At 40.7% G+C, this 13,771-nt stretch overlaps 1 protein-coding gene across 1 annotated transcript in view; it reads left to right on the top strand.

Annotated features, from left to right (window-relative positions):
• PPP1R1C (protein phosphatase 1 regulatory inhibitor subunit 1C) overlaps window positions 1-13,771 on the top strand; it is a 44,950-nt gene that overhangs the window by 9,341 nt on the left and 21,838 nt on the right. Inside the window, 2 exon segments of the mRNA XM_066553504.1 lie at window positions 10,500-10,537; window positions 12,336-12,396. Of these exon segments, the coding sequence (XP_066409601.1) occupies window positions 10,500-10,537; window positions 12,336-12,396 (99 nt within the window).

The following is a 13,771-nucleotide window of genomic DNA, read 5'->3' as shown; positions in this document are numbered from 1 at the left end:
CATATAGTTTGTTTTGCTGAGAATTCGGAATAGGTGGTGGGTTTTCTAGTTAAAAAATAAAGTGTCTAGGTGTAATTACTTCTTATAGTCAAAGTACTTAAGCTATATTAAATACAACTACATGAGCATACAGTTTGGGGTGTTGATGGCATTTTAAAAAAAGACTTCGGATCAAAATATTCTAGTTTAGCCTGTGGCAAAGGTTCTGGGTTTTTTGGGGGGAGGGGTATTTAATGGAAAAAAAATTCAGAGAATATTTGAAATTGAGTGCATGTAAACATTATAAGATAAAATTCATAAAATAAGAATATCAAGATAGGTTTTTTTAAGATTATGTTTAAATCAAACTTCAATAATGTGCTAATATTGATATTTTCAATGTATTTTTTAGTTCACATCAGGTAATCAACTAAAATCCATTAATAGATGTTTCAGCCTTGCTGAGGCAAAAGAATACAACACAGGGTTTTTCTGACCTCTGCTATTTAGTACTTAATGCAGCCCTCATTTACCATGGTGACGTGTGCGGAATAAATAGATAATGCAGATAGATGAGAGAGAATCCAGCTTTTAGCACTAACCTCATTATGTTCAGAATATTGGGAAGGGGTTGCACTTAAAGCATCAATCAAGGTAGCCCATTTATTGAGCTTTTAGAGACAGAATTTAACTCTTTATACGGTGTAACTGAAGTTAAAACTTCACTTCAAAATACATCAAAAGTGGGAATTTAATGAATCTGGACCTAAAGCTAGCAGAGACTAAACAAATGGAACTTATCAGTCCTGGAAGGCTTTGCCAACTGCAGAAGGCTGCAGAAACTCAGTGAGAGTGCAGGGAGCTGCAGAGCTTAGCTTTGCTTTCCTGTGAGCCTGAGCTGCCTGTGTCATCAGCTGGTGGAAACAAGATCTGATGGAGCAGTCCAGTCTCTTTTTACAGTAACCAAAGCAGTTCTGGGGTAGAATTAAGCTTTATGTCTATTGAAAGGACCTCTGTTTTCTCCTTCTCCCCTTCAAAACTTTTGATTTCTGTGTCTGTATCTAAAATCACTTCTGATTTTTTTCTCAAACGTCTTTACTGGAGGATCAAGAGACTATCAGAGTAGCAGAATGAAGCACAGTGGCCTGCTCCTTCTTTGTTCATGTCTTCCATGGGATACCCAGCATGCAGGTGTCCCACGGGGAATTGATGTCTTGGTATTATTCATCTTATGGAACCAAACTGCACCAACAGAGCCAGCAGTGTTAAGCAGACGAAGGTGCATTGTAAAGGTTGTGTTTTTTACCTGGGGCCAAGTCCCTCGTTCTGATAAGACAAGCAAAGTCACACAGAAAATGAACGTGAGCAAGGTAGAGTGAAAGTTCAGTACAGCAGTGAGCTCTATTGCACCCTACAGTCTGGCTTATCCTGGGACCTGGACACCCCATAACCTTCACATTCCTGCATTGAGCCTGCACCACTCAGTGACATGGAGGGGTAGCATTCCCTTCAAGTCTTGCTGGGGTTCCTGCCAGAGCTGTTCTCAGGTGGTGGTAGAAAGCAAAGATTTGGATGAGCCTGTTCGGCTCTTTCCTTGGCCACCTCCAGAGTAGCTTCTCTGGCATCAGCTGAAGCACTTGTTCTGCCTTTTCCCCCTTGTGTTAGGATCTGCAGGGCAGCTGAACAGTCAGGGAGCCATTTAACCTAAAAGCCAGGTTGGTTTGAGGGCAACACCTTTGTATTACTAAGTGCTAGTTTGTAGGGGAAGGAGAGGAATGGGGGTAGGGGAGAAAAGAAGAGTTTTTCCTTTGAAGAATTGTGACCAGGAAGATTTTGATCCTAACCAATATTAGGTTTTTACTGTCTGTTTTTTATCTTTTTGAGATACATTAGAAAGCAAGCAGGCTGTTATTGTTAAGAGGTGTGCTTTCAAGCCCCCTGAAATGCTGGTGTGTGACTCAGGCTTTAATGTGTGCAGCATATCCCATAGGAGCATGAGGCTCCTTCCAAAGGAATCACAGCAAGGTGTTTCTGACTGTGACCGTACAGATGGAGATGTATAAAACAGAAGCCACTGTCCCCTCTGTCTCTGGTATGTATTAAGGTTAGTAGAAATTCTGAAAAATGCCTTTGGAAACTACAGCTGACTTATTCTGAGCTAACAATGATTGCCCTGGGCAGTTCCAGCCCACCTAGTTGTGCTTAAGGCAAGAATGAGATTATGGAACCTGGCTTTGCTGACTCTTTGAAGGCCTGGAAAACCCAGCAATGGCTTTACAAAACTGATATTTGCATATATTGTTTTTTATAAAAAAAAGGGTCCTAAACCCCAAGAAGAGCTATTAATAGTAGCTGACTTGATTCCCATGTAAGATGATACATGTATGGGATGAACTCTCTGCATGTGCATTCTAACCACAAGCAAGCCACAAGCAGTTGGCCAGGACTAGCTTTACAAAGCATTCTTACTGAAATCCTGGAGGTATTATTCCAAAAGGAAGGAAATTGCTAAGACAGCAATAATAATCACTGGCTAAGGAAAAATTTTATTGTTTTGTAGGTTTTCTTCTCCCATGGCAAATGTCACTTTCCAGAATGTACAAACACCTTCAGATAGGATACATTTTAAATGGTTTTATGAGCTATAGCATGGTAAGAAATGTTTGGCTGGGGTTTCTTTGGTTTTGGCTGCTGCTGGTTTTTATTTTAGAGCTTAGAATATTCCTACAGCTCCCAGCCAAGAAAGGAACCACTCACAGTGATGGCATTTGCAGCTGTAACACTGCTACAAAGACCGCGATGGGTAGGTCACTTCTGAGCCATTTTCCATCACAACTGATTCCTGCACATCAGGTTATTAGAAAATGGTTTAAAAGTTTATCCTGGGATTTGCTAGCACTATATTTCTGATAATAATGAATTTTACTTCATGATCTTTGCCTCAGTACTGTATTGAGATCAGCCTCTTCAGTCATTTGAGCACAGACTGAAGCTAAAGCAAGCCAGCAGATGGAAAGCAGCACTTCACTAACACTGTGCAGTGTTACTGATGGACTCACAGCCCTGGGCAGGTGTCTGCTCAAGGTACTTCCTTCTGTATTTGAAAGTAATTCATGACATTGTTAAGTCTTTTTACAAACTAGTAACATTTTTATGACTTCATCAATGTACAAAAATAATTGCAAGTTTCTTGAGAAGTTTTTTGAGTGTGAGCATTAGGTACATTTGGTTAAACAGTAGCAATCATTAACAAGAAATTTGGCAATCTAGCAGTTTGTTTTACTTGGGGCACTCATGGCAGACTCATGTTTCTGCTCTTTGAACCTGTTTCTCTGAGTATTTGCTAGCATCTTCTCAACAGCTCTGGCCTTCTAACCTCTCCAAAGCCTTTCTTATCTCCACTACTCTCCTATTTCCTTTAAGTGAGTCTTGTCTCCCACTGCCAGGTTTCAGGCCAGGTGAGAGTGGAGGTGGACTGCCCTTGGTCCCTACAGCAAAGATGCAATCTTTATTGATGTCTGTCATGTCAGAATAGCCCCTATGCCAATGTAACCCCACAACGAGGTGAGTTCTCCTTCTACACAGCTGGACAACTTTGAGACAACATTTTGTGATTTAGGTCTACTTTGCAGTCTTTTATTTGCCCTTTGCCTCTTTCTGTATGTCTGTGAAAGTCTAATTTTCTAAGGTTTCCTTGTGGTTTAGTTTGGCCTTCCAGCACTGCTTGGGGCACCCAGAAATGATGGCTGTCCAGTTCCCTTCTGGTTCATGCCAGAAAATATGTATCATCCTGGTTTACATTTGTTTGCTGCAAGAATAAGGGATTTTTTTTCTAATGTGTGTTTCAACCTAAATGGGAGATTTTAATCATTCTAAGTAGCTGTGCATAAAAGGGTCACATGTAGACCATCATGTATCTTCTAAGTCTTTACTCATTTTGAGACCTGAGTTTACCAACAGCTTTCCTGATAGACCAAGGATTTTAAATTTCACATCAGTAATCTCAGCAGTTTTCTTCAGTTTGTCTCATTTATTTTTACTTATTTGAATGTATTAACCTGGCCCTTCAACGGTGTAGTGAATATTGAGATGACTCTTACTACTTAGTTTAGAAAATGAGCAAGAGTTTTGACTAGGAGGCAGTTTATGTACAGCTGAAGTTCCTTCCCAGTTGCACTAATTCTAGAACTATTTAGTAAATGAGAAAGTATTTTGCCTTTTCTCTTTTCCTTTTTTTTTTACCAGTTCATGCTGTATATGTAAGATAAAGCACTGACTTTTAAGTTGATGGCAAAATTTGCTGTTGCTTATGAGCTAATAAAGTCAGTGACAAAATTATTTTCTTTCACTTCCCTCCAACATTCCCCTTTGCCCAGTTTGCTTTGCTGGTGCAGGATTTGCACTGAGCATGTGTTGAACTCCCATGGGACTCATTTTGCCTGTAACACCCCTCAGCTCTCCTTAACACCCACAGAAGCAGGCACTGATGAACTCCTCTTTGCCAAGGCTCAGGCCATAGCAGACACCCCAGATTGAGCTCAACTCTGTCCTGCTGCAAACAGAAATACTTTGCTGTTAAATAAGTGGTTACTCTTTGTGATGAGTAAATTTTAGGGAGCTTCAAAGCAGTGTGGAGGCAAACCCTGATCCAGAGCTCCTGCCCTCAGTGACCCCCTGTGGTCCTGCCAGAGGCTCCTCCCAGCTCTGATGCCAGGAATCCACACTGGTCAGCTGCAAACTGCATGAAAACTTCGGCTCAGAGTCACTCGTGGAAATTTAGTCAGAGAATTTTGTTTGGTCAAGAAAATGTCTCATCTGAGAGATCAAAAGAAAAAAATAAAGTACTTTCCTCCTCCTGGTTAATCTTATTTAGTCAGTCATTCTTTGGAAGCTGTCTCCATTTCCTTCACCAAAGAGGAATTTGTGCTGCTTAGAAAGCAACTAGAAGAAAATATCTTCAAGCATTGCTTATATTGTGAATGAAAGCAAATCTTTACATTAGTTGTCCAAACAGAATGTTTATTTCATGCCTGTTTCTCCCTGGGTTGATTATCTCTCTGGGAAGACCTGCCAGCTCTGGAATTGTCCCCATGTCCAGGACTTCACATCAGGAGCTCTGTTCCCAGTGCCTTGCTCACCTGACCCTCTCTCATGGAGCAGGACAGGGCCTATTGTGTTTCAGAAAAAGAAGATTCTGCACGGAACTATTCTTTTCATGACAGCTTTTTCCACAAAACCTGTTTTATGTCCAGTCATTCAAAGCCAGGACAGTATCAGAATAAAGCCTTAACAGAGCTGGCAGCAACTGGAAGGCCACAATGTCAGGCAGAAATGCAACACCAAGACAAGAGGCAGAAAAGTAAGTCCATTTTTAAGAAGGGAGAAAATAAGCAAATTTTAATTCTCTTTCAAAATATATTTTGAGAAGCTATATTTGATTTATGGTACGTGTTTAGAATTTATCTTATATTAATATTTATCATGTATTTTAGGGAGGGAGAATGAAAAATTTGGAACAAAAATGCTTAGGAGAAGGATGACTTTTGTGCTTGTTGAAATAATTCATGACTGCTCTGTGGTAAGGCTGCAGACCTTATTCATCACTCTTGTATTCTAGTTTCATGCCAGTGAAATGAGACTGATTTCCATGAGTCTGGCATGAAGCTGGAATAACAAGCTGGTGAATCAGGCAGTATAATTCCTTTCTGAGAATCATGTGATGTAAACAAATACATTCAGATTCACATTTGAGGTTTGTAATGTCTCCAGCTTCTTCCAAAATAGATTATGTTTACCAGAATGCAAGTTTTAAAGAAATTTTGATCTGTGAAGCTTGTGAAAGGTGGTTTTATTTCATATTCTTATGGCTGTGCAGCTTAAAGTCGGTTCTTATATTCTGTATGATCAGAGATGTTTGGATCAGATGCTGCTGTGTGCATCAGGAGGAAACAATGATTGTTCTTTTCATTTAGTGGCTGACTTTGAGCACCATGAGGAAGGATTTGGTCTAACAAAGGAGATTGCTGCCCCTACTCTCAGTACTAGTAATGGCTACTTGAATATTGAAGGTGGAAAATGCAAGGTTGTTTAGAAAACTGATTTACCTGGGAAAAAAAATTAAATGTCCAAAGAGCAGATTCATTTGGCCTGCAGTATTTTAATGAAGCACAAAGGGCTGGTTACAGACAGGAGCTAGCTGGGAAAAGCTGTGCTATGATCTCTGGGACAGAGGGACAAGAGGTCCCTTGGTGACAGCACTGTCAGCACAGTGTGGGACCTTCCCCAAGCTACACAGCTGAGCTGCAAGCTCCTGACAGGGCAGATAGGCAGGCAAATGCCTCTGTGTATGGCAAATTCCTCTCTGCCCTATGTTTTCATTAATGCTTGCTATACAAATCTTGTTATTAGTGCTCCCTGAAGGGGCAGGCAGTCATTTAGATGCTGATGAGTGAGTGGATGCAGCAGCAGCAGCTCTCTCCTGTCAGCACTCGAGCGAGGAGGGGAGCAGAGCTCCCGGCTCCGCCTGCCACAGCAGCTGCACTCGGGAGCTAATGAGCTGTTCTGCAATGGGAATATTGTCAGAAACACATACTCACTCCAGGAGGGCTTACCAGGATATTTCTTTGTAATTAAATGTAATGACATCTAAACCTGTAGTCAAGTTCTCATTGATAAACACTGGCAAATAAAAACCAGCAAGTGAAAATCAAACAATTAGCTATGTAAGCATTTGTATGATGGTCTTTCCTGAATTTTTTCCTTTTCCTACCTCAGTGGTTTAGTAAAAAGTGATGAGAAGCTAGCTAATGTGGCAATATGTAGTTAGGAGTCTGGCAAAAAGAAAACATTAAATACTGTTTGATCTTGTTATGTCTTCTAGAAGAAAGGAAAAGTGGTTGTGATAGCAGACAAAACAAGGATTATGTTGGTCAGTTTCTAAATCAGAATTCAGAGAGCTTGTTTTACAAATACCAATGACTGATACAGATTGTAGTGGTCAAACACCAGTGAGGTAAAGTGAAAGATCAAAAAATATTTATTTTCTTTTACTGATGGAAAAATTGAAATGTGAAAGGACTGAAAGATAATTTTTAGAAAATTTCATCTTTTTCTTCATCTTTTCTAAGTGGCAGCAGAATGAAGGATTATTTTCTGGTTTTGGTTTCTAAAATTGCCTGAGTCCAAATCTATCAGCCCTCTGTGATTTTTATCTGCTCAGCTATGTTTTCCCAAGGAAAATTCCAAACTTTCTACAAGAAGCTTTCTCCAACAATTATACCAGCTTCTTACTGAGTTTCTTTTGTGTAAAAACTGGTCCCTCTGACCTGTTCTGTTTCTCCAGTGCCTGACTGAAACCCCCCAGAAAAGGCTTTTATTGGCTCTTGCTGAGGGGAAAGCAAGCAGGGTACTTAGCTGGATGAGATAAGCCTTTGCTGGATGAGACCTCTGCAGAGCCCATGGGTGACATCAGAGGGCAGCTCCTTTAAAACAGGTCACCTCTCACCCTGCATGGCTGCTCTGAGTGCATTAACATTGTCCAGGGGGAGAAGCAAGGCAGGTGAAGTTTGATCTCACTCTAAAAGGACCACAAAGCTTCCCCCAGCACAGACACGATGTTTGCGCAGCAGGGCAGGTCCATGGAGGGAGGGATCTGCACCACCAAGCAGATTCTGTTCCAGCTGCAATCAGCCTCCTTCCTCTGGGCTCTTCTCTGACTTCAGATGAGGGCACCTTTGGGGGAGCTCAGCTCTTAGATCAGCTGGGCTGGGGGATGTGCCATGTCAGGCTGCTGTAAAAACATGCTTTCATTAACTAATTTAAACTGTGCTATAAGGTAACTTTATAAAGCATTATAAGTTACACTGGAAAATGCCTCTTTGTCCAAGGAAGACTGTTTACACAATTATTAATGTAATCTTTCAGTCAGAACAAGATGCCTCCAAGTTTATGGCCAGGCAGAGAACTCTTGACTGAGCACCAGCCCACACTGCACTCCAGCTCCACTCTCTGTCACCCCTAAATTTCCCCTTTTACTGTTGGTACAATGTCCCCATCTCTTAGTACTACTTCAGTTACTCACAAGATCTTCTATCTTCATTCCATGTTCCCCTTGCCTTTCTTCTCCTCCTCATCCTCTCTACATAGAGGTTTGTTTGTTTTATCCTCTCTGCCTCAGTCTATGGCATTCTGGGATTTAGGCTTCCCTTGTTCCCATTCCTTGTCACCTCTCCTTAAAAATCTATATTCTTGATTGAGTCTTATCCATCAAAATACCTGTCAAAAATTAGCATGTGATCCTCCTTCTGTCCTCAAAAAGAAACTCATGCCAGAATGTATCCTTGCCCAAACTTCATCTCCAGCCAGCTGTACCTTTCCGTTCATCTCACAACTCACCTGAAACACTTCATGGCTCCTGCCTGGAGTTCTTATCTTTCAGTCCCACAGGTTACTTTCCAGTTTCTGTTTACTGATTTGGAAAATTGTTTGTTTGTGTGATTTTACAGGTTGTTCTTAAATGTCCACATTGTCTGATGCTTCCCATTGGCACTATTTGCTGTGTGGATATGAATGGTTTCTGTAACTCCATACAGGACCAGTCCTTATTCCCAAAGCTGCCTGTCATATAAAGGCTGCTGGGTGAAGGGAAGAGCTGTAAATGTGGCAGTTCTGACAATTTTAATGTCACATCACTCAGAACACCAAATGTGTGAGCCCAAAGGGTTGGAGTTATGCACATTCTCAGGATCAAGACCTGAAACACAACAAAGCTACTGATGTCAGTTTTTGTTCCTTATGCAAGCATCAGCTTGGGTTCACAAAATATATTTTTAATCTGGGCAAATTTAGATTTTCAGGAAGGAATGGGACATAACTTACTCTTCATTGTTCTTTGCTGACAGTCCCTGATTTATTCAAATTTCAGCATTTAAGCTGAATCCAGTATCCTGAATTATAAAAAAAGTCTAATGTTGACTAATTGATGTGTTGGTATGCAACCAATAAAAAAGGCTTCAAGCACATAAATAATCACCCATTTAACCAGCCTGGCTTCATACCCCAAAGTGTTTTATGGGCTGGAATACACACTTCTATACTGAAATAGACATTGCTATACTTATTTGCAGGTAGGGAAGTCCAGGAGGAGATCAGTGACCTTGCCAAAGTTCCCGCAAATGTCAATGGCAGGAAACTCCTGATTGTCTTGTCTAATTCTGTATCTGTGGGATCATGCTTTAGTAATCAGGCCTGTTTTCAACTACACTTTTTAACCCTGAGTATGAGTGATTTGAATATCTTTCAGAAAGAGATAATGGGAAATACTTATATTGAAAAATCTGGTAAATCAATTAATGTTTGCAAGATGCACAAAGACAATGGTAAAGAATGAAATAGAAAATGTGATTGATCCAGCTGCATGGACTGGCTTGTCCCCTCATTCACAGCACACCCCAAGAGGCCAATATCTAGAGAATAAAACAGATGAAATGATATTGCCTAGGCCTAATTCTTTGCTCAGACCAGTGGTTACAGGTCTGTCCCACCTCAGTGAAAATTACACAGATATCTGCCAGTGGAAAATTTTAGAAGGCCCATTGCAACAGTGAGAGATTGATGTCTATGTTTTAATGACATTTTTAATGACATTTTATTTTAGGACTCCAAATTACTGTGTACCAAATATCCTGCATGATCTTTGCCAAATATTTGCGAAATCATCAGCAGAAGACAGATACTTTCTGGCCATTAACCACATGAAGACAACAGCAGCAAAATAATTTAGCTCATACAAAAACTGGTTACATGCTATGGTTAGGAAGAACCTTGAGCCTCCTCTGTGTCATACAATCTTAGCTGTTCATACAGATTCTCACAGGCACTTATTTTTAATAGAAGTCTCAGGTTCTGCCAATTCTGCCATACATATAGTCTAAAGCAAATTAAGGCAACAAAAGTAAAATGTTTCAGGAAAAGTTTCAGTCTGGTACTGTCATAAACTTTTTAAGGTGAAAGACCACTCTTTGTTAAGCTTTGTTTTGTTAATTTTACATATTACTGCAAGGCACTTTTCAGTACCAGCATTAGTATATTAATAACTTATCTGAGGTGAGGTTCTTGTTATAATTTGAGTGCAGTAGAACCCTTTGTGGGTTTGCTTCACACCATTTGCCAACCGTAGAAGAAAGCTCAGTCCCTGGGCAAAGCAGCCCTGCACCCTGACAGCCCCAGTTGCAGAGCCCTGCTGCCAGCCAGGACAAAGGACCTGCTGCTGAAGGAACTCCATTGCTCACTGTTATTCACAGACAAAAATGGGAGTTAAGTGCTTCACATGCAGTGCTTGTGTCTAAATGCTAATCAGGGCCTCTGGCTTTCTGAGACACACAAATGAGAAAGAAAAGCTGTAAATTAGAAGGTCAATTTCTTATTTACAGCAGTGCTGTAGGTTCATGGCAGAGTTACAAATGTTAGCCCAGAGAAACGCTTCTGTACTAACTTTTCTCTTTTCATGTGTTTTTCTCTAGAAAAAGACGAGAAGAGAACAAACATCTCACAGGCAGAGGTAAGTGATTTTACTTTGTTTTAAACATACTTATTGCTAAAATAGTTCTATTGATAAAAAACTCTTGGAAACTCACTGGTTCATCCCAATGGATACTTTTATTTACATTGTCACGCCTCCTGCAATCACACATAATTTTCAAAGCAGGGCTGTGTAAAGCTGTATTGTGTGTTCTGCCAGCTCCCTGTACAGGGATCTGGTAGAGGCAAGCTTCCCCTCTGCCTTGCTGCCATGCCCTGTCAAAGCACAGCAAAGCCAAGGTGGCCCTGCCAGCTCACCCCACCCAAGCGTTGCTGTGGATCTGCAGCTCAGTGCTGGGCACAAACACCTCTCCACTCTCTCCATCACTTGTCATGCCTACAGCAGGCAGTGCAGTCATGTTGTCGGCACAAGAGTTGAAAGCTGGCTCCTCTGATCTCATTTTCTAACCTCCCCTTGCATGGTTCCTCCAATTCCCTGATCTCTTTCTCCTTCACCCACTGCTCAGAGCAGCGGGCAGCACCTTAAATAGCAGCAGGAGGTATTGATTGGTTCAAATTTGAACTCCAATACAAACATATAAAGATTTACTGGCATGAGGTTCACCAAGCTATCCCATAGTGTTTATAAATAGCTTTCTCTTTCCAAAGAAGAAAATATTTTATTTATAAATGTTATCATTCTATCCACTGTGATAAGCTAAGTTAATAGGATTAGCCCTACTTGTGTGAAACATGTCTCAAATGTTCCATGGAGAAATAGATCTGATTAAAATTCATGGTGTATATATTAGGCATTTTTAGCAAATATTTGGGCTAAGGCAACAACATTGCTACAACTAGAAATTGATAAAATGAGGAGGGGAAAATGCTTGGTTACACACAATTTTTCCTTAACCTTTTGGATAGGAGTGTAATATGGTGCTTATGTCTTCCAAAGCTAGCTGAGGGTGTACTGTATGAGGTTTTCTTGTCCTTTTTATGTAGACATAATTCATGTTGGTATAATATTGACACCAATTTAGTTGCTTTCAATTTGCAAAAGCTGCTCTGCTTTAGCACTGAATATACTCCAGTTAGTTTTTGCTACCTAAACACTGATATAATGTAGTAATACTATTATTACTCTATGTGTATTGGTATAATATAATAATACTATTATTACTTTATGTGAATTTTAGTTCCATTATTTTGGAATAATTTATCTTTTGTGCATAGATGCGATTTTGGGGCCACAAAGAGTAACTAAATACAACACTCAAATGAGGCTCAGTTAAATGCTGAGTGATTGGCTGCTGAAATTATTATCTTGAGTTTAATAGAACACATTGAAAAGGTACAGGGGAAGGGATTTTCCACTTATTTATATTAAAATGTATATAGTAACATTTCAGTAGTATCTTACACATGCACATAATCACTGATTACACTGTAATTGAAATGTTGGCAAATGTAAACCTTGCAACTATTTTAATATACATAGACATTCATTTGCATTATGAGAATCAATTGCACAGGCTGTTAAAGGCACAGGCTATCCAAATTTTATGTTTAACAATGTTTGTATAGAGTGAAGGGTAATTTTCAGTAGTATTGGGTCTGTTTTACCTGGGAGTCATAAATGGAGCTGTCCATTAAACAGATGTTTTTGTCTTATTTATCCTGTATCCATGACAGCCCAGGAGCTGCATTCAGTTGTACACGGAATGTTTTCCTCAGAGGCTCTGTGGTGGGCACCCAGGTGGGTGCCCAGGGAGCTGCCAGGAGCAGAAAGCTCTGTCTGTGCCGTGTCTCACTGCCCTCTCTGTCTGTCCCTGCAGTCGCAGAGTGCCTCTCCCAAGCAGAGGAAGCAGAGCGTCTTCACCCCTCCTGCCCTCAAAGGTACTGTCAGCTCCTGCCCGGCCCTGCCCTGCCTCGGGGGCTCCTCTGGTGGGGGGACAGCGGGACCAGAGCAGTGCCACAGGGTCCTGCCCGGCCATCACTGCCCTCGCACTCTGCTCTCACTGCCCACCTGCCCGGGGCTGACCATCCCTCCATCCTCAGCACTGAATCTTGCTCCAGTTGCAAATTTATTTGTTGGGGGAAAAAAAGTTTTTATGGTTTGATTAGTTATCTAGAACAGATAATTCAATGCCTAGCTATGAACAGAGCTTCTTGAATATGTAAATTCTATTGGTGCCAAAGAGTTCTCTGTTTCTTATTTGAAACCACTCCCCCATATTCTGCCTCTCATTTCCAGGCAGCTGTGAAAAGGAGAAAAATCGAAACCGTGGTCTGGGTATGTGACAGTAGGGTGTGTGAAGACTTTCTTGGAAAATAAGGAAAAATTAGTAGTCTTGATAAAAGTTTTGAGGGATAACATGCTTTTTAGGAATATGTTCAAGAGCAGCAGGAATATCACCTGGAATCAAAATAGCTACATTTAGGCCTTGCTTCTTATGTAGTTCTGAACAGAATTTGACTTGATGGTGATTCACCAGCCCTTCTGACTGACACTTGTCAGAGCTGGATTATTATCAGACTGCAGTCTAAAGGCCATCCTGCCAGGTCTCTTGATAGGTAATGAATATGTAAATTTCCATTTGTCTGCTTAACACAGTTTATTACCTGGGATATCTGATTAGTTGTGTGAAATACTGCTGCTGTCATGAGCATCTACCATATCAGCCAGTTCTATGCATCTCATTCTGTAGCTGCAGTTCTCTAGTACTTGTCCTCAAATAAAATATCACCCATCTGCCACACAAGACTCTGTTTGCCAAAATAGGCTCAAGTCCGTGTGCTGGATATTAGAAATAATCTTATGATGTCCAATTTCAATGTTTTTTCTGGAAGGAAAATGCTTTGCATGGATAGCAATACCTATTGATCTCTCTGCTGCATTATTTTGCTGAACAAGCCTAAACTAAATACTGTGCAAATGAAGTGCAGTGTAAAACAGGTCCTCATGGCTCCTCTCAAGAACTGCATGCCTTAGCATCCCTGGAAGTGTCCAAGGCCAGGTTGGTTGGGCCTCTGGGAAACCTGGTCTAGTGGGCAGTGACCCTGTCCATGGAAGGGGGGCTAGAATGAGGTGATCTTTTTTGTCTTTTCCAACCCAAACCATTCTATGAGTCTGTGATTCTATTCTTTGGTATTTAGGGGGGCATATTTTTTCCTTCTGCCATTGCACTTATTAAACTAAAACTCAACATTATTATCTGTTCTAAGACAATCCCCAAATATTTCAGTTTTATAATTACAAAAGCTTCCTCTA

Source organism: Molothrus aeneus, chromosome 7 (genome assembly GCF_037042795.1).
Source record: "Molothrus aeneus isolate 106 chromosome 7, BPBGC_Maene_1.0, whole genome shotgun sequence".
Taxonomy (NCBI): domain Eukaryota; kingdom Metazoa; phylum Chordata; class Aves; order Passeriformes; family Icteridae; genus Molothrus; species Molothrus aeneus.
The sequence above is the reverse complement of the archived record's forward strand: the minus strand, read 5'-3'. Positions and strand labels throughout refer to the sequence as shown.